This window comes from Zootoca vivipara, chromosome 15 (genome assembly GCF_965207765.1).
Source record: "Zootoca vivipara chromosome 15, rZooViv2.hap1.1, whole genome shotgun sequence".
In the NCBI taxonomy this organism is placed as follows: domain Eukaryota; kingdom Metazoa; phylum Chordata; class Lepidosauria; order Squamata; family Lacertidae; genus Zootoca; species Zootoca vivipara.
This window is the reverse complement of record NC_142598.1, coordinates 40,596,135-40,619,125: the sequence shown is the minus strand read 5'-3', so window position 1 is coordinate 40,619,125 and position 22,991 is coordinate 40,596,135. Positions and strand designations below refer to the sequence as shown.

At 45.5% G+C, this 22,991-nt stretch overlaps 1 protein-coding gene across 2 annotated transcripts in view; it reads right to left on the bottom strand.

Moving 5' to 3' along the window:
* Positions 1–22,991, bottom strand: part of FOCAD (focadhesin) — a 106,718-nt gene that overhangs the window by 15,269 nt on the left and 68,458 nt on the right. For both annotated transcript variants that reach the window (XM_035140663.3, XM_088658826.1), the window contains exons 22-33: positions 21,095–21,187; positions 19,335–19,423; positions 17,652–17,693; positions 16,738–16,846; positions 15,405–15,521; positions 12,124–12,362; positions 10,801–10,890; positions 3,538–3,685; positions 3,292–3,411; positions 1,868–1,990; positions 872–949; positions 73–144 (exon numbers count right to left, since the gene is read on the bottom strand). In XM_035140663.3, the coding sequence (XP_034996554.3) occupies positions 73–144; positions 872–949; positions 1,868–1,990; positions 3,292–3,411; positions 3,538–3,685; positions 10,801–10,890; positions 12,124–12,362; positions 15,405–15,521; positions 16,738–16,846; positions 17,652–17,693; positions 19,335–19,423; positions 21,095–21,187 (1,320 nt within the window). The remainder of the gene's footprint in view (positions 1–72; positions 145–871; positions 950–1,867; positions 1,991–3,291; positions 3,412–3,537; positions 3,686–10,800; positions 10,891–12,123; positions 12,363–15,404; positions 15,522–16,737; positions 16,847–17,651; positions 17,694–19,334; positions 19,424–21,094; positions 21,188–22,991) is intronic.

Genomic DNA, 22,991 nt, shown 5'->3' with positions numbered 1-22,991 from the left:
TGACCCCTGCTCTAAGACCAAGCACATCTTGGCTTGCGTATCAATGTGAAAAGCCCAATGGAAGTCTCTCACCTGACTCAGGATTCTGATGACCTCATTAAGTTTGCTCTGAAACTGGGAAGACTGGATGGACTCAGATTTCAGCTGTCAAAGAAAAAGGGGGAGGTGGATGGCAGGCAAGAAACCCTCTATAAGCAGCTGAAGGCAAAGCCTAACCATGCAATCATTGCTTAAGGAGCTATAGGGTGGTGAAAGGCAGGACAGAAAGACAGAGATTGATGGACGGGTACACATACAGATATCGGAGGCCACCAAGTTGGCCACTCCAATGCTGATAAGCGTGACCCAGAAATACTATTATTCCCATAGAAACAGGCTTGATTCCCAATGGCAGGGATCACTGGATTTCTCCTCATTTATACTTCGTGGGGGAAATGCAAGACTTGAAGACAACCTTCCTGGAAAGGTAAAAGCTGCTCTCCATCCCTGATGGGAGTTTGTGGGAGTTGCCACTGGTGAGGGTGCCACAAGGGTGCCAGCAACAGGTCAGGTGATTCGAACTGCCGACCTTCCGATCGGCAAGCCCAAGAGGCTCGGAGGTTTCGACCACAGTGCCACCCATGTCAACCCAATGCCCAGCCGCCATTTTACAAAACAACAGTGTATTAGAACAGGGAGAGTTTTTCATCTGTTTCGAAGGGTTGTGAGGAAATGGTGCTAACATATTCAGGTTTCCATTGGCTGGGTATGCACGTTGGCAGCACAACACGATTGCGGAAATTCTTCTGAAGCAAAATAACCGGCTTACAAAGTGGCCTCAACTACACTTAAAAGTAGACATATGTCAGGCACGAATCACCAGGTACTCTACCTGTATCATGGCTCCTTCAGAACCCACCACAGAAACCAGCCCATGGATCGCTGCAAGCCTTTGCATTGTAGGACCTCCCTGAAATTGAAACAAAACACAAACACATCTGCCACTCTTTTTTTGTTGGTGACTCCTGTTGTTTCCATCTTTGGGCTATTTTTTATGATTTTTATTGATTTTATAGTCACATTACAATGACAGGTCTGCTCTAGGATGTTCTTTCAGTTCAAAAAGGACAGGAAGCAGGGGCGTACCCAGGATCAAAACTAGGGGGGGCAAGAGAGGGGAAGAGAGAGGGAAGGAAGGAGGGAGGGAGGGAAGAGAGAGAAGGAAGGAAGGAAGGAAGGGGTGAGAGAGAGGGAAAAAGGAAGAAAGAAAGAGGGGGGAAGGAAGGATGGAAGGAAGGAAGGAGCTCCCATCCGCCCGCCCCCTCCAGCTCATACTGCTCCTCCCCGCCTCCCACATTCCTGTCGCTGGCTGCAGCCGCGGAGAGGGCGGAAACAGCCCAATTTCCATAACCCGCAGCGACTTTTCCCCTTCAGTTTTTGGAGGGAAAAAGTGCGGGTTATGGTCCGTAAAATACGGTATATATTTTTTTGCTTCTGGGGCAGCTGCCCCTCCGCCACTCGCTGGATACGCCCATGACAGGAAGGGAGCATATGCCATGCTGGGTGTATGAACTGAGTGTTGAATGCAAGGATCTTTGGCAGACAAGGGCTACGTGGAGTGTTTCTTGAAGCCAATATGTTTGAAAACCACTGAACTGAAAGCAAAAGCAATCTCAGCAGACCAGAAAGGTTAAAATATTTTACGGCTTTTAGTTATACATTTTTATATTTTTATTTTTCACTGGGGGTATGGTTTAAAGCAGCAAATAAAGTTGTTTTCCAAAATATTTACAGCTTCTAAAGCTTGGTCACCTATGAAAATGGGGCACCCTATTCTCAGGGGATTGTCGCCTGAAACTGTCAACAGCAACAAAACACAACCCCGTACCTCTGCAAGAACAATTTTCATCCATGCAGGAAACAGCCTGTTGCCGAGGTCTTCCGCTTTGCCATGTCCACTTGCAGACAATCCGTGAACAATGTTCCCCAATGCTAAGGCAAACCCAGGTGTCTGAAACAGAACCAGAAACGTAAGCCAGGCAGGCGTTTAGAAAGGCCAGTTGCAATTGTATGCATTGCGTTAAGAAAGGAAAAGAAAATCCCCTCCTTTTCAGGTATAGTGCTGCATGTTCTTGTTTGAACATCAGGACAGAACCAAAAGCTGCAAAAAGCACAGAGGCAAACGGTAGGTCTGGGCAAGCTTGAATAATTATTATAATATGTTTACTTGACACAGATTGACTGTTTTCCCTATTCTTCTACTTGCGTGCTCATTACAGCATTAACATAAAATGTAAGAAAGGTAATACAGCCGTACCTTGATTTTGAACAGTTATACTTAGTTCCCGAAAGTCCCCTGACGTCACAAAACCCAGAAGTGAGTGTTCCGATTTGCAAACTATTTTTGGAAGCCAAACATCCGGCGGGGCTTCCGATTGGCTGCAGGAGCTTCCTGCAGCCAATCAGAACCCACAATTTGGTTTTCGAACGTTTTGGAAGTCAAAGGGACTTCCGGGACGGATTCCGTTCAACTTCCAAGGTACGACTGTAGATAGTATGTGATAAAACATACCACCCTGAACACACCCGATCTCGTCTGGTCTCAGAAGCTAAGCAGGGTCAGACTTGGTTAGCACTTGGATGGGGGACAACCTGGGAATACCAGGTGCTGTAGGCTTTTGGGACGGGCCTTTGGTCTGATAGCTGTCGGCAGAGCATGAGACTCTGAGGGTTGTGGGTTTGAGCCCCACGTTGAGCAAAATATTCCTGCACTGCAGGCAGTTGGACTAGATCAGGGGTCCCCAAACTAAGGCCCGGGGGCCGGATGTGGCCCGCACAAGCCAATTGTGCGGCCCCTGACAACCCCCGCCGCCCGCTCTTATTGGTGCACCGCAGTGCCGTTGCCCATCTCCGAGTCGGCGCAGCACCAGAAATAGCTTGTGTGCATGCGCAGGCCGGAGGGCGGGGGGACGCGCTCCCATACACACGCACACAAGCTATTTCTGGTGCTGCACTTCCCCGGAAGTGCACCGGAAATGACGCCTGCACATGCGCTGAAGTCATTTCCGGCTCCGTGCCACGCCAGAAAAAGCAAGTGCGCGCGCGTATGGGAGTGTGTTCCCCCACCCTCCGGCCCGCCACACGATCAGTGCTGGAGGAACCGGCCCAAATCCGGGTAAGTTTGGGGACCCCTGGACTAGACGATCCTCGTGGCGCCTTCCAACTCTACAATTCTACAATTCCAACACTCCATATTGCAGAAACTTTTATTTGTGAGCAAATGTAAAATGGATGGCAAGCTCTCGATACAACCTGCTGATTGGTTTCTGCTAATTTCTGCAGCTTGTTCATGATCTCCTCTGCCTCCGTGGCCTCGATGATCTTAACACTAAAAGCAGAAATGCAGACACAGGCAACCGCATAGGCAAGAATCTGGATAACAGGAAGAGTAACACAGAATTTTAGAAAGAGTCGGTGAGTTTGTTTTTTAATGAACGATTGAACTGCATGTGACTTGGGGTGGGAGGTTGGGAGAAATGGGAGACTGGAGAGTGTTACCTCCTGAAACGTTCTGCTTTGGTCTTCTGCCCCATCCAAGTATTTGCTCAGTTTATCCAGGGAGGCAGAGATGTCAGGCTGGCCTTCCGATGGGCTGCTGCGACACATCAGCGACAGAACAAGCCCGACACCCAAGATGCATCCGGTGCTTAAAACAGAAATAGGAGAGTTTAGTAAGACTAAAAAGTATTGGGAACCGTACGTTAGTTCTATACACAACGGGGGGATGGTTTTTCCACAACTCAGGAATACAGCCACAAAACATTTCTGACTACAAACAATACATGAGAAAATGATATTATGGATTGATATTAAGAGATGCACAGAACTTTTAAGGGCAAGTTTACATGCTCTACATGTGTGGGTTTGTTTGTTTTTTGTACAAACACACAAAGTTACTCATGGCTGAATGTTGGAAGCAGCTTCTTGGGAAAGCATTCTGTGTGTGATAAACCTCTGGCTGCATTATCAGTGAGAACCCTTTTACGAATCCAAGCATAAACAGACTTCATAGAAAAACTGAATTTGTTCTGGGAAATGATATATAATGAGTCGAAAAAAATGTTTAAAATAATGTTTGTGAAATTTAGGTGCAGAGATACCAAAGGAGCAGAAATGGTTATTTATGTATGTGACAACAGCAGTGCGAATACTACTGGCCCAGAGATGGAAAGAAGATAAAGTCCCAACCAGAGACGATTGGTTGATGAAGAAGATGGACTACGCCGAAATTGACCGGGAAAATCAGAAACCAGGAAGAGAGGAACTTTAAGAAGGAAAGAAAAAAAATCACACTATACCTAAGAGAACACTGTAAACAACTAAAAACTTTGGCAGGATTTGAGTAACACTTGTAATGTATTAAAAAAAAAAACCTTAAGGTAAAATTGGGTTATTTAAGAAAAATAAGTGAAACATTGGGGAAAGATTGAAAATGGTAAGCATGGAAAGGTGGAGGGGAGTGAAAGGAGTCAGGGAATTCTAGATGGTGATGATAATGATGATGATATTTAATGGTTGAATTTTAATTTGCAATGTAAAACTCAATAATTAATGTGTGTGTGTGTGTGAGAGAGAGACAGAGAGAGAGAGACAGAGAGAGACAGAGAGAGACAGAGAGAGACAGAGAGAGAGACAGAGAGGGCTGGGGGCCACATTTGGCCCCCAGGCCTGAGGTTCCCTAACACTCCCCTCCCAAAAAAACCCTGAATTTGTGGCAATGTGAGTCACAGAATTGTAGGGCTGGAAGGACCCTCAGGGGGAATCTGTTTGGCATACAGCAATGCAGGAATCACAGCTAAAGAATCTCTAACAAACGGCCATCCAGCCTCCATCTAAAAATCTCCGATGAAGGAGATTCTATTGGCTTCCAAGGGAGTCCTTTCCACTGCCCAATAGCTCTTGCCATCAGAATGTCATTCCTGACCTTTATAATCTGAACAACATCAAGCAACACGTAGGCTAATAATATATTGACAACAATGATATAACACCATCAAACTGTTTCAAAATTCAGACAGAAGACATGCAATATGTACGGGGAGTCACAAACTAATAAGAGTCAAGTAACTATTCCATAAGCAGAACGATTAGAATGGTTAAGGTAAAGGTAAAGGGACCCCTGACCATTAGGTCCAGTCGTGACCGACTCTGGGGTTGCGCGCTCATCTCGCATTATTGGCCGAGGGAGCCGGCGTATAGCTTCCAGGTCATGTGGCCAGCATGACAAAGCCGCTTCTGGTGAACCAGAGCAGCACACAGAAACGCCGTTTACCTTCCCGCTGTAGCGGTTCCTATTTATCTACTTGCATTTTGACGTGCTTTCGAACTGCTAGGTTGGCAGGAGCTGGGACCGAGCAACGGGAGCTCACCCCGTCACAGGGATTCGAACCGCCGACCTTCTGATCAGCAAGCCCTAGGCTCAGTGGTTTAACCACAGCGCCACCTGGTTATGTCACTATAATGGTTATGTCACTATAAAGAATCACTGAAATTGAGGCTGAACGCCTTTCCACAGCGACGTGCTATAAGAACAGCAACACAGGAGTGAGATGGTCGGTGCTCCAAATGTCACTCCAAATGTCTCCAAGCACAGCAGAAGACAGAACAGTTCTTCCGGGATAATGAACTGTTTCAATGATAATTCTTCATCAGCTGGCAATAGTATAAAATGAAATCCATTACATTCAAATACAATACAGAGATGGAAATGGCAGGCCTGCATATAAACAACCAATAATGAATACATCCCAAATTAATTGTCCCCAAAGGTACATCAAACAGCCATGGATCAGCGATCACTGAAAAGTGTAGGAAGTTGATACTGTAGGCAGAAGCTTAGTAGCATTCCTGAGCTTTAGCCTTGTGGTTTATAGGTTTGGGTCGTCCCCTCAGGAGCAGCAGAAAACAAGTCTGCTCCATCTTCCATGGGACAGACAGCCTTTCAGATATTTGAAAGTATTTGCGGCAGCCAAATCAGACATTGCTGCAGCCCCCTGCAGCACAGGAGACGCCTTGCTCCCCTGCAATGGCGGAGGAATCTCTAAATGGGACGTTCTGTGGCCCCTGCAGTTGGCAAAGTCCCTTTCTGTGACTGGCCCACAAGGGAATGCCAGAACTGTTTTGAACCTGCCGTGGCTTTATAGGCACTCCTGTATCTATATCAGCCGTTAGAAAGGAAAATTACCGTACTTGTATAAGACATGGTTTTTTTCTTTTAAAATCATGCTAAAAAGTGGGGGTCGTCTTATACCTGGGTAGGGCATAGGGTGGACATTTGACTGGTTGCTGGTGCAGCTGTCAGTGGATATTGTGCGTGCTATTGGTTGTTGCGTCAATGGGTGGTGTTGATTGGCTGACACTCCGGCAGTTGGGCGGGCAATTGGCAGCTTCTGCCGGCGAGGGGACAGACGGGAAGAGGATTTTGCAAAACATGTGGGTGAGTGATTTTTGGGAAAACCCCCCAACAAAGCTCAACAACTCTGTGCCATCTCCCCCCCATCTTCTTAAATTTGAGTCCCCAAAAACAAGGGGTGTCTTATACATGGGGGCGTCTTATAGACGGGAAAGTACGGTATTTCCCTTTCTGTTGACATATTCCACATATTCACAGCAAATGTGCTACAGAGGCATTTGTGAATGAACGGGCTTGTAGACAAAATGCCCACTGGCACAACTATTTCATTGTGGAGGAGCACAAAAATATTACAACTGCACATGGAAAGTTCTGCCCCCACCAGATGGCAGCAGTGCACCTTAGAGAGCTCTTTTGCCCATTGTCAACAGACCCCCATGCAAGATATGTCTGTATTTTAGGCAATCCGAAAATCCCTCGAGGATTCTGGAGCTAATTGGCAGATTAAAAAATATCAATTCATTGGCCAAGGATGTTTGAAGAACTGAAAAATGTGAGCTGTTGAAAAAAACCCTCTAAGGGGGGGGGACCCCTAAAATGTCCCAATGAGGACTGAGCATGCTCAGTAGGCATGAAATGTTGGGGGGGTTGGGAGGAGAAACTAGGATGGGATAAGGTGGGATTGAAATACGAGTGCTTTGGAAGAGGGCAAAGCTGGATGACTGAGACGTTTTGGTGCCTTTGGCTCTCAAATTTAGAAGGATGCTTAAAGTTTTGGCTGTCTCCTCTTAAAAAGGATCATGTGTAGGACTAGAGAAGGTGCTGAAAAGGGCAAGTGACAAGATCAAGGAGAGACCGCCTGGATCAGGATAAATTCAACAGGCCTTTTAGTTTAGAAAGACAGGCAACAAAGGGGGAAAGGCAGAAGATTATCCCAACATATTACAGAGAGTGGGGAAAGGGGGTGTTTCTCTCTTAACGCTGTAGATTCAGGTCAGACAAAATTAAAAGCTTGTGTAAAATTACACAACGCATAATTATGTTATGGAATCTGCTGCCAGAGGACGAGGTGGAGGCCAGGGGCTGAAGGAATTAGGCAAATTCACTTGTAGCGGCGATGAAATGCTGCGCATGGGATGGTTGTGCAATTCGGACGTCTCACTGCCAAGTCAAAACACTGGCGCTCTCCTCCCCTTTCAGAGTTTCACGGAATCTACCTTGAAACAGGGCAAGAAGTTCCGAAACTAACAATATTTTTCCACCTAGGAGATGATGCCACGCCGTGTCCATAGTAACAGAGGCTTTATTTCTTTCCCTTCTTCCCACACTTCAAACAGGATGGGAAAGATCTTTCATCTTTCATCTCTGCACCATTGTCTCAGTCCTTCCATCTGCTCTTGGCTGGCAGGGGAAGCTAAGTTGGCGAGAATTTGGGAAGCTAATTTGGCTTTCATCTCAGGCTGCGCGGGAACTCCCGACTTGAAGCAGGGGGCACTGCAAAGCGACGGGGCCGACGCAGCTTCCTTTTGCCATATGCCCCTTCCACTTTGCCAGGCGGGAGCAGAGTCGTGCCAATCCAACCCCAAACCAAGCTTCTCTTGGATGACAGCGAGGGTTGCAGATTCTCAGTGACAAAGACAAATCTAAACCCTGGGCCAAGGGAGCACAGAATCTGCATCTTTTTGCATGCATTTGCAGGGCTGGGTACTGCATTCTGCTCCCAACAAGGTTCAGATTTTCAGTGAATTCTGAAGTGGCCAAAAAGCAAGGTGAAATGCTTTTGTGGTGCAGTGGGCCAGCTAGTCCCTGTTGCACCAAATAAGGCAGCCTGGTGGAACGAACACTGTTGAAAAGCAGGGAATCAGTCAAACTTAATTTCAAAGGTTTGTTTTCCCTCTGCCAGGCTTGGGCTGCCTCAACTGGCAGTAGGCTTACTCACGAACCAAAATTAAGAGTGTATTAGAATCATAGAATCATAGAGTTGGAAGAGACCACTAGGGCCATCCAGTCCAACCCCCTGCCAAGCAGGAAACACCATCAAAGCATTCTTGACATATGGCTGTCAAGCCTCTGCTTAAAGACCTCCAAAGAAGGAGACTCCACCACACTCCTTGGCAGCAAATTCCACTGTCAAACAGCTCTTACTGTCTTGCTTGAAGCACATTTCCTGACCGGTATGCTCATGGCGAAAAAGGGGGGGGGAATCATATAATAGGGAACACATGGTTTTCCTTACACTTCAGTGTGGGGAAATGTAATGGGTGAAGCAGCCCAAGGTTTGTATGGATGCAATTTCCCACATGCTGTATGGAAATAATGGCTTCCATGAAGCGCTTCCGCTGCTGTGAAAGCCCTCATTTGAAGAGTCATTTTTACTGGCCCAAATAAATACACCTGATTCCCTTAAATGCAGATTGCAAGGACTGGTGCCTGAAGTCCAGAGTGTGTGGCTGCGCTTGCTTGCCTGCCTATCCGAGTTGCTCCACAAACCATAGTTTTAACAGGTACTTATTAGAGCTCACCTTGTAATATTTGGGGCAGATATACATACTTGTTTCCCTGCACATGTACCCTGAAAATGCATGCACACGTGGGTGAAACTGAAATATGTATACAAAGAAAAGCAATTACATTAAAACAAAAACAGGGGTGTGCACAAGCCCCAATATTCACATTAAATCTGCATTTGTGCATTTTTTAAATCTGTTTTTGAATATCCTCTGTGTGTTTCAAACTGTTTTTTAGGATTCCAAGATGCACTGTGTTCTCCCTTTCACTATCGGTGGGAATCTGCAACCTCTTTCCATTTTAGCCAAAGTGGATGAAAGTTACAGGCACAGGAGCGCCTCTAGAGTAGATTAAGCCTGCCAGTTTCAGACAAGAAGGCAGCGGGAGTCCGTCCACTAGCATGAACTGAGCTTTGCCACACCAACTCCATCTGTCCATAGCCAGACCAACCCATATACACACGGTTCGGCCGTGATGGATATTCGCCGGAGGATGGCTTGCGTCACAAACTAGGCTCCAATTGCAAGACCTGTGCTCCTTCACGCTCCCTTCCTTATAGTCGCTTTGAGCGTTTGTCCCTGTTTCTATCTTTTAAAGTATGTATGATGTAATCACCTTTTAATTACTAGTTTTTATCCCTTACCTGTTTTAAGTCTTATGTGTTCAGTTTATCCGTATGTTTTATCTTATGCTGGTCTGTGACGGAAATAAAGTTTGAAACTGGTTGATATTTGAGAGGTGGCTGAGTAGTGTGTACCCTTCCTTTTACATTTTTAAAGCTTTGCACAGACTTTTTGCTTGTGTCTGGCCTCCCGAGAAGGTTTTACAGGTCTCTGACGGGCTGAATAGCGTGAGGCTGTCCAGTACGCTGGTTCATGCTATGAAGAGCTGTAGTTGTGGCTGCTGTTGTTGATCTAGTGGAGCAAAACTTTTTTTCAAAGAAAAATACGCTCCACTGGTGAGCTTTAACAAAACAACAACAACCCAGACCTCCCCAGGTAATATTTTGCAAAGCCTCACTTCTTCCAAAGCATATGGAGAAGAAACCCAGCGGTATTTGGAAATACAAAACATCGCAGACACAGACTAACACAAGGCTTTGTGGGAAGCTGGCTGGAGGTTTTAAAAACTGGTATCACGCTTCAATTTGGGGTCGTGGGGAAGACCCCTGAATTCTCCTTAATTCACCTTATTATTCAGGGTGGTAGGCCAGTGAGTTTTACTTAGAGTAGACCCACTGAAATTAACAAACACAAGTAAGTTAGGTCTATTCATTTCAGTGGGGCTCCTATGAGTAAGATACAAACGCCAGCTTTGGTGCCCACAGAATCCTGCGCTCCGTGGTCCGAGTCCAACACTAACCCCTATAGCAGCGTTTCTCAACCGCTGTTCCGCGGCACACTAGTGTGCCGCGAGACGCTGGCTGGTGTGCCGCGACGTGCGGCGACGAGAAGGGCAATTTGCATTGTCACGTGCCTGGCGGCCGCCAATAAACAACGCTGACCCGCTGGAAAGGAAGCCGGCCGGGTCACGATGCGGGGCGAGCGCAGCTCTCAACAGCCACCACCACGGGAGGGTGGTTTTAGACAAACTTAAAGAAGCTGGCTGGATGAGCTCAACCTGAAACTTGCTGAGCAAAGGATTGTGCTGGCAGAGAAATCAGCGGCTTGTGAAGCCTTATTACAGGAGATTGCAACCAACACAGCAATTGGCAAGTGTTTCTTACAGTCATAATTATATAGTCAATATAGGGCGGCACAGAGTTAAATTTTTTAACTTTTTAAATGGTGGTGTGCCTCGTGATTTTTTTCATGGAACAAGTGTGCCTTGGCCCAAAAAAGGTTGAGAAACACTGCCCAACGCATCCAGTCAAAATGCAGGCAACTGTACGACATGCTTACTTGTACTCCAGGCTTGTGTCAAAGCAGCAGCCCTCTAAGGCATCCAAGGACTTCACCAACAGCAGATCCATTTGTTTTCCAGAGACATCACTGGACCAAACCAAAAGAGGAAGAAGAAAATACTTGTGTGATACAAATAGGACACTGCTGCATTCCCTTTCCCTTTCCTTCAGGGTGCTCTATAAGTGGCAATTATTAAGGCGCGTTAATCCAATGACAGCCGCTGGGCTACTAGGATTGGGGTGCCTTGACTTACGAATTTAATCCGTTCCAAAGGCACCTTCGTAGGTCGAAAAATTCGTAAGTCGAAAAGCGCAATTGGAAACGCGATTTCCCATAGGAATGCATTGGAAACGGAAAAATTTGTAAGTCGAAGCAACCCCATCTAAAAATTCATAAGTCGAAAAAACCCTATCTAAAACCGCCGCGGTTTCCGTTCGGATGTCGAGAAATGCGTAAGCGTGCGCCCATTTGCCCCATTCGTAAGTAAAAAAATTTGGTTGTCGAGTCGTTCATATTGTTGTTGTTTAGTCATTTAGTCGTGTCCGACTCTTCGTGACCCCGTGGACCAGAGCACGCCAGGCACTCCTGTCTTCCACAGCCTCCCGCAGTTTGGGTATCCTTCTATATCCCAGCCCAATTTACATACCGAATGTGGGTACAAGTCACAGGGTGACTATAAGCAGCCAACGGGAACGGCAACCGTAGTGGAGGGGCTAATCTTTGCAGGGCTAGTTAACGCCTCTTTAACTTTGGCCAGGCATCTCGGCTAGGAGAGAAAGGTTCGTTGCCTTCTCTGTTTTCTATACTGGGATCAGTTTGGAAATGCAGCGCCCTGATTTGCTTCTGTTTTTTAAGAGAGAGGCCTGAGACAAGTGCTGGAAACGCAACCAGTGTTTTTTGGGGATGTGGTGCCTGGGGGTGGAAACCAGGTATCTTAAGGTGAAATCACCTGATGTTTTGGGGTGGTATCCAACTATCTAATTCTCTCAGAGCAAAAATTTCCACTTGGGAAACAGAACTTGCCCTGTTTCCTCCCGCGACATGCACCAAACACCCTCGCTAGGAGATTCGATGGGAGACTCAGAGCACATTTGGCGAGTCGGGGGGGCGGGGGGGAGGTAGCATTAACAAATTAACACAAAGAGGAAGAGGATGGGAGGTCCAGGAAGCCAAGAGATAATGAAATCGTCTTGCAGAGCACCTTGGGAGTCGTTAAGTGCAGAAATCCAAATATGTTGCTCTGCATAATTTAAATGTCTCACATGGGAAGGGGGGGGGGAGGGAGTTATTTACACACCTGCCGCACAAGGTAATCCATACCTGACTTTCTCTTCACATAACCGTGAGACAAACATCCCCAAAGCAAGGCCCATGTGAATTTGAACAGCTTGAGACTCATCTGCATTTGGTTTCCCAGGTAACATGGCAACCATCAAATTCACGACTTCCTCCACCTTCTCCTTGTAGGAGGCAATAAAAACCGGCACCAAGAGAGACAAAGCAGTCGCTGCACAGGAACGAGCAATAACACTAGCAGTGTTTTCACCAGAGTAGGATTTCTGGAGACAAAACAAAACCCCCAAAAGTTACTGACTTTGCCCTTTACATCATTAGGAAATCTTGAAAAGAAACAAAACTGTATTTGCGCTGCATCTGGTAACAGAATTATCCATGGCTATGTTTACTACTGCTTTGTTTTTTGGACCCTGAAATAAGCAAATAATATTACCCAGGTGGCGCTGTGGTTAAACCACTGAGCCTAGGGCTTGCTGATCAAAAGGTCAGCAGTTTGAATCCCTGTGACGGGGTGAGTCCCGTTGCTTGGTCCCAGCTCCTGCCAACCTAGCAGTTCGAAAGCATGTCAAAATGCAAGTAGATAAATAGGAACCGCTACAGCGGGAAGGTAAAGGTAAACGGCGTTTCCATGTGCTGCTCTGGTTTGCCAGAAGCGGCTTTGTCATGCTGGCCACATGACCTGGAAGCTATTCGCCGGCTCCCTCGGCCAATAATGCGAGATGAGCGCGCAACCCCAGACTCGGTCACGACTGGACCTAATGGTCAGGAGTCCCTTTACCTTTATGCTTTTTACAGAGGAAAGACATGCAAATCTGCACTTGGAAAAACAGATGGGACTGTATGACCCTGTTCCTTTTATAGATATATAATTGCGAACGTTAATAAATTCCATAATTACAGCTTTATTGGAATTTCCCATGAAATGATTCAAGGACTGAAATATCTGCAAATCTCACAGAATCGTCTAAAATGCAAGGAGATTAAAGCTTGTTGAAAATCATTTATTCTTAAAATTGTAAACCCACCCACCAACTCCCATGAACTCAAGGCAATTCACAACAAATAAAGCACAGTTTTCAAATATATAACTTGCTTTCCAAAACTTAGAAGCAGCAGAGTGCTGAAATTTGAAAACCCACATTACAGCACAAAAGGATGTCCCCTTCTGCAAAGTAAAACCACAAGAGGATTTCAGAGACGCAAACTTCACAAGAGTGCCCAACCACGTACAGAAACAAGCAGTGTGGCGGCAGGTGTCCTTTGTGCCAAATCTGCGGAATTATCCCACATATATAAAAAATGTGGGAAACATACTGTTCGCAATGGGTTCATAAAACCACAGCGTATTTCGGATTCAAGTATTCCGACTGTGTACAGTGCGTCAACCTTTGGGAACCAACTGGAATACAGAAGCCTCAGACAGTTAACAACCAGACGAGCGTCTCTGGCAGCAACTCACAGCTTCTGGCTTTGACCCATCAATAGAACACAGCTGCTGCTGTCCAGGCCCACAGCGGACCCTCGAGCTACAGCTGGTGGCAGCCCAACTGTAAGGTAAAAGGTAAAAAGGTAAAGGACCCCTAGACGGTTAAGTCCCTTCAAAGGCGACTATGGGGTTGCGGCGCTTATCTCGCTTTCAGACTGAGGGAACTGGCATTTGTCCACAGACAGATTTCTGGGTCATGTAACCAGCAGGACTAAACCACTTCTGGTGCAACTGAACACCGACACCAGAGCAGCGCATGGAAACGCCGTTTAGCTTCCCTCCACAGCAGTACCTATTTATCTACTTGCACTTTGACGTGCTTTCCAACTGCTAGGTTGGCAGGAGCTGGGACAGAGCGACGGGAGATCACTCTGTCGCAGGGATTCGAACCACCGACCTTCTGATGGGCAAGCCCAAGGCTCAGTGGTTTAGATCACAGCGCCACCCACGTCCCCACATGTTAGGCAAAATTGCATACAAATGAGAAGAAATTCACACTAAAGTGTGAATAAATTTTCACAAGAATTTTTAAAAAAGATGCAAGCTGAAGGTTTGGAAACATTAGAAATGGAGAGAAACCAAAGCAGACAAATTTGCCCATCCTTAGCGGCACATGGGACGCGGGTGGCGCTGTGGTCTTGCAGCCTTATTAGCTCATAAGGGTCCTTAAGTTGCGCCCAGGCAGGGACAGAGACAGTCAATAACGACACCGAGGGTTGAATTCAGAGAAAGAATTTAATTCTTAAATTTAAGAGACTCTTGGTGATCAGCTTCACGACAAGAGTAAAGAAACACAAATTTGCAAAGATTCTTATACACTTCTTGGTAAATGCGCACGCAAGGGGGTCATAAGTTACAAGTACATATAAGGATCTTCCTGTGTCCGGTTCTTCTTGTAAACACATGCTGACTCATGCTACCCCGGTAGCATCCTCAAGCAGCCTTGAGTGGGGGCTTGAGTTCCTGACTATCTTGCCTGTTCTGTGCGTCAGACTGGTAGCATCAGACAAGACAGTCATCTGGCCTTGGTAGCTAGCTGTCGAATGTTTTCATTACACTTTGGCCCACTTTGGTACAGGCACGCAGAGGCAAAGAGGAAAGCATTTTAAGCAAGACATCCCAGGGGTATGGGGGGGCTAAGCCATACAATCAGAATTATACAATGCAACTATATGATCACATTTAGCTCAATAATACAATTGGCAAATCTCTCCCTTCAGTCTAAACCACTGAGCCTAGGGCTTGCCGATCGGAAGGTCGGTGGTTTGAATCTCTGTGACGGGGTGAACTCCTGTTGTTCGGTCCCTGCTCCTGCCCACCTAGCAGTTCGAAAGCACGTCAAGTGCAAGTAGATAAATAGGTACCACTCCAGTGGGAAGGTAAACAGCGTTTCCGTCCGCTGCTCTGGTTCACCAGAAGTGGCTTAGTCCTGCTGGCCACATGACCTGGAAGCTGTCTGTGGACAAACGCTGGCTCCCTTGGCCTATAGAGCGAGATGAGCGTGGAACCCCAGAGTTGTCCGCGACTGGACCTAATGGTCAGGGGTACCTTTACCTTTACTTTTTAGTGGCACATTCCCTCGCTGCTGTGTCATACCCTCCAACGTTTCTCAGATGAAAATGAGGGATGCGTTATGGAGATCATGCAGTGAGCTCCGTTTTTCTCCCATTCAAACTTTAAAGGGAAACAGAGAGTGTGCTCCATGCTGGGCCCCACATACCAGAGATGATAATAGATCCAGATCTATTCATTCCCCATTCCTAAAAATGTACAGGTCGGATCGTTTCAGCCTTTACTGGTAAAATATACTTGGGCCTACCTGATAGAACCATGGGAAGACTCGACCCTTGGGGCGATAGCGACTGTCTATGATGCTAAGAAGGGTATCAATCACCATGCCGATCCAATGGTTTGTCAGAAGAAAGTCCACCTCGGTCTGAAGCGACAGAAAGACTGTGAGCACCAAAACCAATTAAATATTTGCCACCTCCCATGTTTAGCTTGAAAAGGTGATTCAGGAAAGGTAGACATACGTGCTCAGCCTGAGAAACCTTTTGCTATCTAAAACGAGAGCCATTCTTAAAGCTAGAAATTATTATTAGGAGTGCTAAAAAGAAAATCCTCTGAGCATACACACACAAATAAAATAAATGTTCCAAAAGGAGATGTGTTCGAACAGCAATAGAGAGCATCACCCGTGATCAGGTGTCGTGGGAGTTATAATCCAACATATGACTCCTCCACCTTCATTTCTCAGCAACGGAGAGGTGTAAACGTCAGAAATTCTGTTCGATAGAGATCAACAGAACAATCCTAATCATGTTGCTCAGAAACAAGTTCCACTCTTGTCAGTGTGACGTACTTCCAGATAAAAAAAATATTTAAGACTGCCATTTTAACTGAACAAAATGTTTGTTTTTTTAATTGATTAGCCTGCCAAGTTTTGGGTGGCATTCAACTAAGTTTTCTTCAAAGCAGACCTATTTAAATGAATGGACTGAACTTAAGATCCTTTATAATTCCAGTGAGTCTACTCTGGGTACAACTTAATTGAATGCCGGCCTTTGTTCCCCAAAAAGTCAACTGATTACTTCCAGTGAGATTTCATACAAATTAATTTTGAACAGAAACATCTGAAATGGTAAAGGTAAACACTTCTCATCAGGGGTGAAATTTCCTGAAAATCTCCCTGTTGAGCTTATCCATACAGATCTGTTCCGATTCCCGTCTAACTCCCTGGTGTTGATGAGAAACTGTTTTACCAGTTCTGCTAAAAGCACAAACAATTATCACATATTTTATGTATTTTTATGCCCATATTTTATACATCTACATGCCAGGTTTCCTCAAAAAACCAGCACAGAAACAGTAAGGAATATAAAAAATGCTTCTGTATTAATACAGTACTTACACAATTATGTTGCAGAAATATGAGGGAGTTTTTTCTCCCCACTCATAATTTTGCATATAATCAGTCAGGGTTTTTTTAGAAAATAAAAACTAAGAGTGCGCATGTGTCTTTGACATCAATGGGCACTTGATGTGAGAACTGCCAGGTACAGATTCCTTTAAAGAGGGTTCCTCCTCCTCGGCGCTACTTCAAGCGCACTCATTGAACATCATGACAAAGCAGTCAAATAGTTTTAACTCACATTGAATTGTTCTTCGCTGTCTGAAGAAAGCCCTTTCTCGTGCTTGGCTACCGCAACTGCAAGGCCTGTTAAGGCTAGAATACAATTTCCCTTGACCACTGGACTTTCCCTGTTGAAAATGATGAATCAGTGGTGAAAAACAAACAGAAAAATGGGGTGGGGTGGTGGTGGAAATGATCACATAGCTCTGAATTTAAGAAGGTCACATGTCCAAATTGAAGGGTAATGGACAGTTTCACGAACTATACTCTAAATTTGGTACTGCGACCTACAAGAAGTACTGTTTTGCCTGAATTATTAAGTTCTGTGAGACTCGAAAACATGTGAGAACAAGCATTATTTTGTGTTCGTTAGTCATAAAGTGGAACATTTATGAATATGCTTCCATAGAGAGATGGATTCTAGGAACACTTTTATAAAGACAAGCTTTTCATGGGGAAGGGGGGGCAATGCTTTTCGTGAAGGGCACCCCGATTTGGATTAGCTCTGGAAGAAGAAGAAAAGCTGGACAAAGGGTATTTTCCCCTTGAGTTCACAGGACCTAAATTCAGAAGGAAGTCTTCAAGTGCCCATCACCTTCAGAAGATGCTGTGTAACACGACACGGGGGGGGGGGCAACCCAAAGCAGGTGGCCACAGTGGCATAGCATGGGTTGCCTCATAGGGGCAGTTGCCCCAGGTGCAAAATTGTTAGGGGGCGCAAAATTTCAACACCCGGTGCTGCCTCAATACAATTGTGCACTTCTATCTCTGGGCTCTATTGAAAACGGCTATTCCATGCGAACCAGGAAGTTAGCCTCCCACCCACCCACCTCTGTGTGGCTCTGGGCGCTGGCAACCCACGATACGCCACTGGAGGACCATAATACTCCCCACCGTGTAAGAAAGAATACCCCACGTAAATAAATCTCTTACTTGGAAGCGCCCTTGATCACATCCGTCAGCATATCTCTGACCCTGTTGAAGAAGGCGGCGAGGGGAGAAGTGGGCATTAGCTTTGAAGTGAAGTCTGAGCAGGTGATACGGTTGCAGCAATTAAATAAAAAGAGCAGCTCATTCACAAGCCCTTGAGCGGCTCCTGAAATGACCCTCTAAATGTATTTTATCTGGTCGATGGGGTCACGAAGAGTCGGACACGACTAAACGACAACAAATTTAGTGGTGTGTCTGGTTAAACAAAACAAAACTAAACTCAGAAACCTCAACACTCTTTTTGCACTATGAAGAGGTATGTTAACATATGATGGATAAGGTAATGATATGTACAATTTTATAACATGCTGAAAACAATATGTACAAAAAAATCAGGGAGGGGAGCTGACGGAAGTCCTTAGAGGGGGAGAGATGGTGGGAGAGGGAGGGAGGGGAGGGGGAATTGTAATTGGCTATGTTATTGGTAATTTGTATTGTTTAAAAATTCTTTTTCTTCAATAATTTTTTTTAAAAAAAAACATAATAAATATTCTGGGTTTTTTTATATACCGCTTAAAAAGTGCTCCATGCATAACACCCTGTTCATAATGAAAATAAAGATATCCCTCCTAGGAAGCCAGTGGTCACTTTTTTTAAAAAAAAATCTGCCCCTGGGACCATATAACACCGATCCTGAAAGATCTACATTGGCTCCCAGGATGTTTCCAAACACAATTCAAAGTGTCGGTGCTGACCTTGAAAACCCTAAACGGCCTCGGTCCAGTATACCTGAAGGAGCGTCTCCACCCCCATTGCTCTGCCCGGACACTGAGGTCCAGCGCCGAGGGCCTTCTGGGGGTTCCCTCATTGCGAGAAGCCAAGCTACAAGGAACCAGGCAGAGGGCCTTCTTGGTGGTGGCACTTGCCCTGTGGAATGCCCTCCCATTAGATGTCAAGGAAACAAACAACTATCTGACTTTTAGAAGACATCTGAAGGCAGCCCTGTTTAGGGAAGTTCTAAATGGTTGGTGTTTTATTGCGTTTTTAATGTTTCGTTGAGAGTTGCCAAGAGTGGCTGGGGCAACCCAGTCAGATGGGCAGAATTCAGTTCTGGCCCCTCTCAGGTGGGCGCCATTGCCATTCTAAGAGAACCAGGGAAGTGTTTGTGGTGAGTTCTGGCACCTCTTTTCCTAGAAAAATAGCCCTGGTAAAGGCCTATTGCTGACAGGATAGCCTTACTTTCAACAGCTGCTCCACACATCCAGACACACTGGGCATTTCTTGATAATAATAATAACAATTAGTAGTAGTAGAAGAAGAAGTCATGGGTATCAGCATCACCTACAAGTTAAATTTCAGATTATAAAATGCCCCTTTCTCTGCATAAGTTCACTGCGTGCTCTGGAAGAGGTTTCTCCGCCAAGGCAAAGCCCTTCCCCATCACCACAATCTCCCAGCCAGCACATAAAAAGAAGAGCTACTGGTCAAGGAAGCCCTTCCTAGCTACATTGCCTTGTCTTTGCCGTTTCCCTTCAAACGAAAGGCCGTATCTGGTTTCCATCAGCGGCACTTGTACAGCCAGTGCAAACTCGCCACTCGGAAGCTTTTGAAGTGGCCTCCGCAAGGCCCTTCCCCATTTTCCACCACTGTTTTCGAGTGACGGGGAGCAGACCGTCATTCTCTTACCAGAGCCAGGCTGTGAACTGCTTGTACTGCACTTCTTCGGGTCCCTCCTTGCCGTGTTTTAACTGCAGCTCCAGCTCGGCCTGCCTTCCCTGCGCAAGCACAGCATGAATCAGCAAGAGACCTCTTACACGGGGAGCAATCCAGGGGTTTCTATGGGGAGTGCCTGAATAGCGGATGTAACCTTTCCCTCCAGGTCCACTCTGCTATCAAATCAAATTGTCCTTCCAGCGTCATAAACGGTGTATTAAGTGGTGGAAGTTTCTTCCTTTTGAGGAATGAGGGTGCGTCTATGCTGCAGGCCAGGATGAAACCTTGTCTCGAGGCACTTCCCTAAAAACCTTTAAAACCCTCGCAACAATCGGAGGATTCTGCGGGCGTGTATGTTTGGGCACTGGCGATGCAGCGGTTTGGGAAAAGCAAAACCTATCACCGAGAAAGAATTTGCTGTGCGTTCCTTCTCTTGCAGTTCACCTAGCAATAATAATTATTTTTGCTTTAAGATCTTGCTGAAATTCATCACAGGAGTTTTTTTTTATACACTACACTTCTAAAATCTGAAAGGAAGTTTGCAGAGCAAAGACAGCAGGGAAACGGGAAGAAACAATTTCTTGGAATCTAGTCTGAATGTAGTGCTGTGACCTAAAGGTTAAACATGACTGCTTTATGTGCATTATTAAGTCTTTGTGGGAAAGCACATGCGAATAAGGATCTTCCTCTGCCATACATCATACTTAATTAAGGAGGATGTTCAATGAATACCATTTGATACTGCTCTAAAAATCAGATTATGCTTTCCATTATGGTGTAAGAGATTTATGGTAAATCCACACCAGCAACTTTTCCTTCTAATCAATGAGGATTGGGTATTCTTGTGCTAACCAAATCTTGTGAAGGCCTGAACATGTGCTGATCTTATGATGAGAGATAACCCGTTTTCTGAAGATTACTAAATGTGGATTTAGCTGCAATTTAGTTCTATTTGAACTCACACAAGAACAAAATAGGTGATCTTGCAAATCTAGTCACGATACTCTGAAAAGTTAATTTTGGATGGTTATTTTTTTACGGAGAGGGAGTTCAATCATGTTAAACTACTCACAATTTGGATGAGAAACAGATCAAACCAGAGTTTGGTATTTGAATTTTTTGGGTTGTATTCAACTTTCACCTCTGAGTAGACCCATGGAAATCAATGCTCATGACTGAGGTCCAGGAATTTCAATGGGTCTACGCTGAGGAAAAGTGATGAAATGTCATTCTTGGCTAAATCTAACTGGGGGAAACTATGAAAAAAGGGCTTTTGTTTTCGTTTTAAGAAAAACAGCTGTTTCCTGTGTATTTGACCATTGTCCCATAATGTCAAGGTAATTATGAACTATGGTTTGAATAAACAATGGCTTTAATTTTGCCAAAGGTATGATTAACTTGGGTCCTACAAAGTTATTTCAACATTATTCCTATGTAAGAAATTGGATCTAGACTGGGATAGTTGAACTTAGGTGCTATTGAGATCAATGGGGTTAGACTGGAGCCTACACAGTTTCTAAATAAGGGTCTGTGAGTCCGGTAGTTTGCAGGGGAGCATACAAACAAAGTAGCCGGCATTAACTCTCCTCAAACCTATATATATGAGAACTTAAGCCATTCCCTCACTTTGTTTCCTTTTGATTTTATATATAGTAGACACATCCCCATATTTACTCCATGCTGCGTGTTGAGATCATGTAACGAAAGGACAACACTCAGACAACTCCACTTACTTGTAGAATTGCATGGTAGGTTCTCTCCATAAATCCGGCCCAGGACTGGGGAAGTAGCAGAGAGCGATGCCACTCAGAAGGCTGAATGTTGACCTGCATGGAAAACGTTCCACGTTCACATATGAAACAACCGAACAAAACTGGATGTTGTAGTAAAAGAACTCACACAAACACACATTTAGAATGGAAGTTTCGCCGACTGACGGCACCAGAACTTCTGCTTTTGCACTCTGAATTACAATTTGGACTGTGCAGTTTTAAAAAGAAATTGCACTAGTAAAGATACATCTGATTTTTCACTTCCATAGGCTTTGTGGATACGGTGATCCACCCAAGAACTGTGGGATAACCAGCCTCATATAACCAACATGCTCAAGTCTAATTAATGCATGAAGGGGTTAATGCCATAGAGTAAGCTGTCCTGCCAGGCTTAGCAAGCTCACCCCCCTCACCTTGGGAGGAAGGTCATCAAGCCTAGTGTCCCCCTTCAGCATAGCTGCCAAGTTCTCCCTTTTTTTAAAAGGGAAATTCCCTTATGCTGAATAGGCTTCCTCGTGAGAAAAGGGAAAACTTGGCAGCTATGCCCTTCAGTCTACCTGAGAAGCTCTGCAAGTAAAGTGGTCTGAGCTGGTTGTTCCAAGCTCAGACCACATGGCTCTAACAAGCCTTTCTTGTGTTGCATGGCAAAGGCCTCTTGGATAATAAAACACATGGACACCAATATTTTGGGTTAATGGGATAATTAAGGCCACAACTTCATTGGTTACAGATGTGAGCAGTATTGGCTTAGGCATTGGGACTGAACCGACTACATCTGACCCACCATGCAGGTAGTCTCATAAGGGTCAACCACCAGTAGTGGGGAGCCCTGTTGATGTACATAAACTGCAAGCTCCCCCAGGGTCCCCGATGGGGTTGTGGCATGGCCCTAGCCCATACCCGGGCTTCGGACAGGATCCACGCCCCCGGATCCCTTTAACAGGATACCCTTCAAGAGGAGGGGCAGGTGAAGGCCACCACCTCCCCTCCCCTAAACCAGGTTTTACCAGTGCCTAAGAGGAGGGGGCAAGAAGGAAGAGCCCCCCCCTGGCCACATGACAGTTTAAATAGCGTAGGCCATGCCTCCCGGTCGACCAGATTGGTTGGGCAGGGGCATGACGCAGCTGGGACTCCCAGTGATGCGGGAGGCTAAGCCATGCCCCCAAACTGACGTGGGGAGTGCATGTGGCCTGCCTGAAACCCCGCCCCCCGGGAAGGGGAGCGGCTTTCCTAGACCAATGATTTAGGAACTTTCACTACTATAAGTAAGCCACGTTTTACTGCCTGTCTTTTCTGAATGCTGTATGGAAAAGCACATGAACCTGACCTTTGGAGGGTTTGTAAGTAAACTATTTTAAACTTACCAAAGTTTAAACTTAAACTTGCCAAGGGAAGAGGGATGTTTTGGAACTCAGAAGGGCACATTTTAAAGGTCAAATAACCTATATTTCCGCTGCATATTTTGTGACTTAAAATCTCTGCTAGGGTTCTCTCATCAAAGATCTTAGCATCCAGGGAATTCTCCTTTTATACCCATTTTGATGGTGTTTCCTGCTTGTCAGGGGGTTGGACTGGATGGCCCTTGTGGTCTCTTCCAACTGTATGATTCTATGCATACTTACTTGGGAGTAATTTCCATTGAACTCAGTGAGATTACTTGTGAGTAACTGCACCATGAGAGGCCTTTCAAAAGCAGTCTGTTCAAAGTTTTTAAAAAATAAAAAATCTCACAGAGTGTGTCTAAGGCCTGAGGGTACCTAAAGCAGCTTTTTGGATTCCAGCCAGAGCTCACATAGTAAATACAATTTATTTAACCTAGAAGATTATGCTGGAATTTGACCTGTAAGTTTTTAACAGT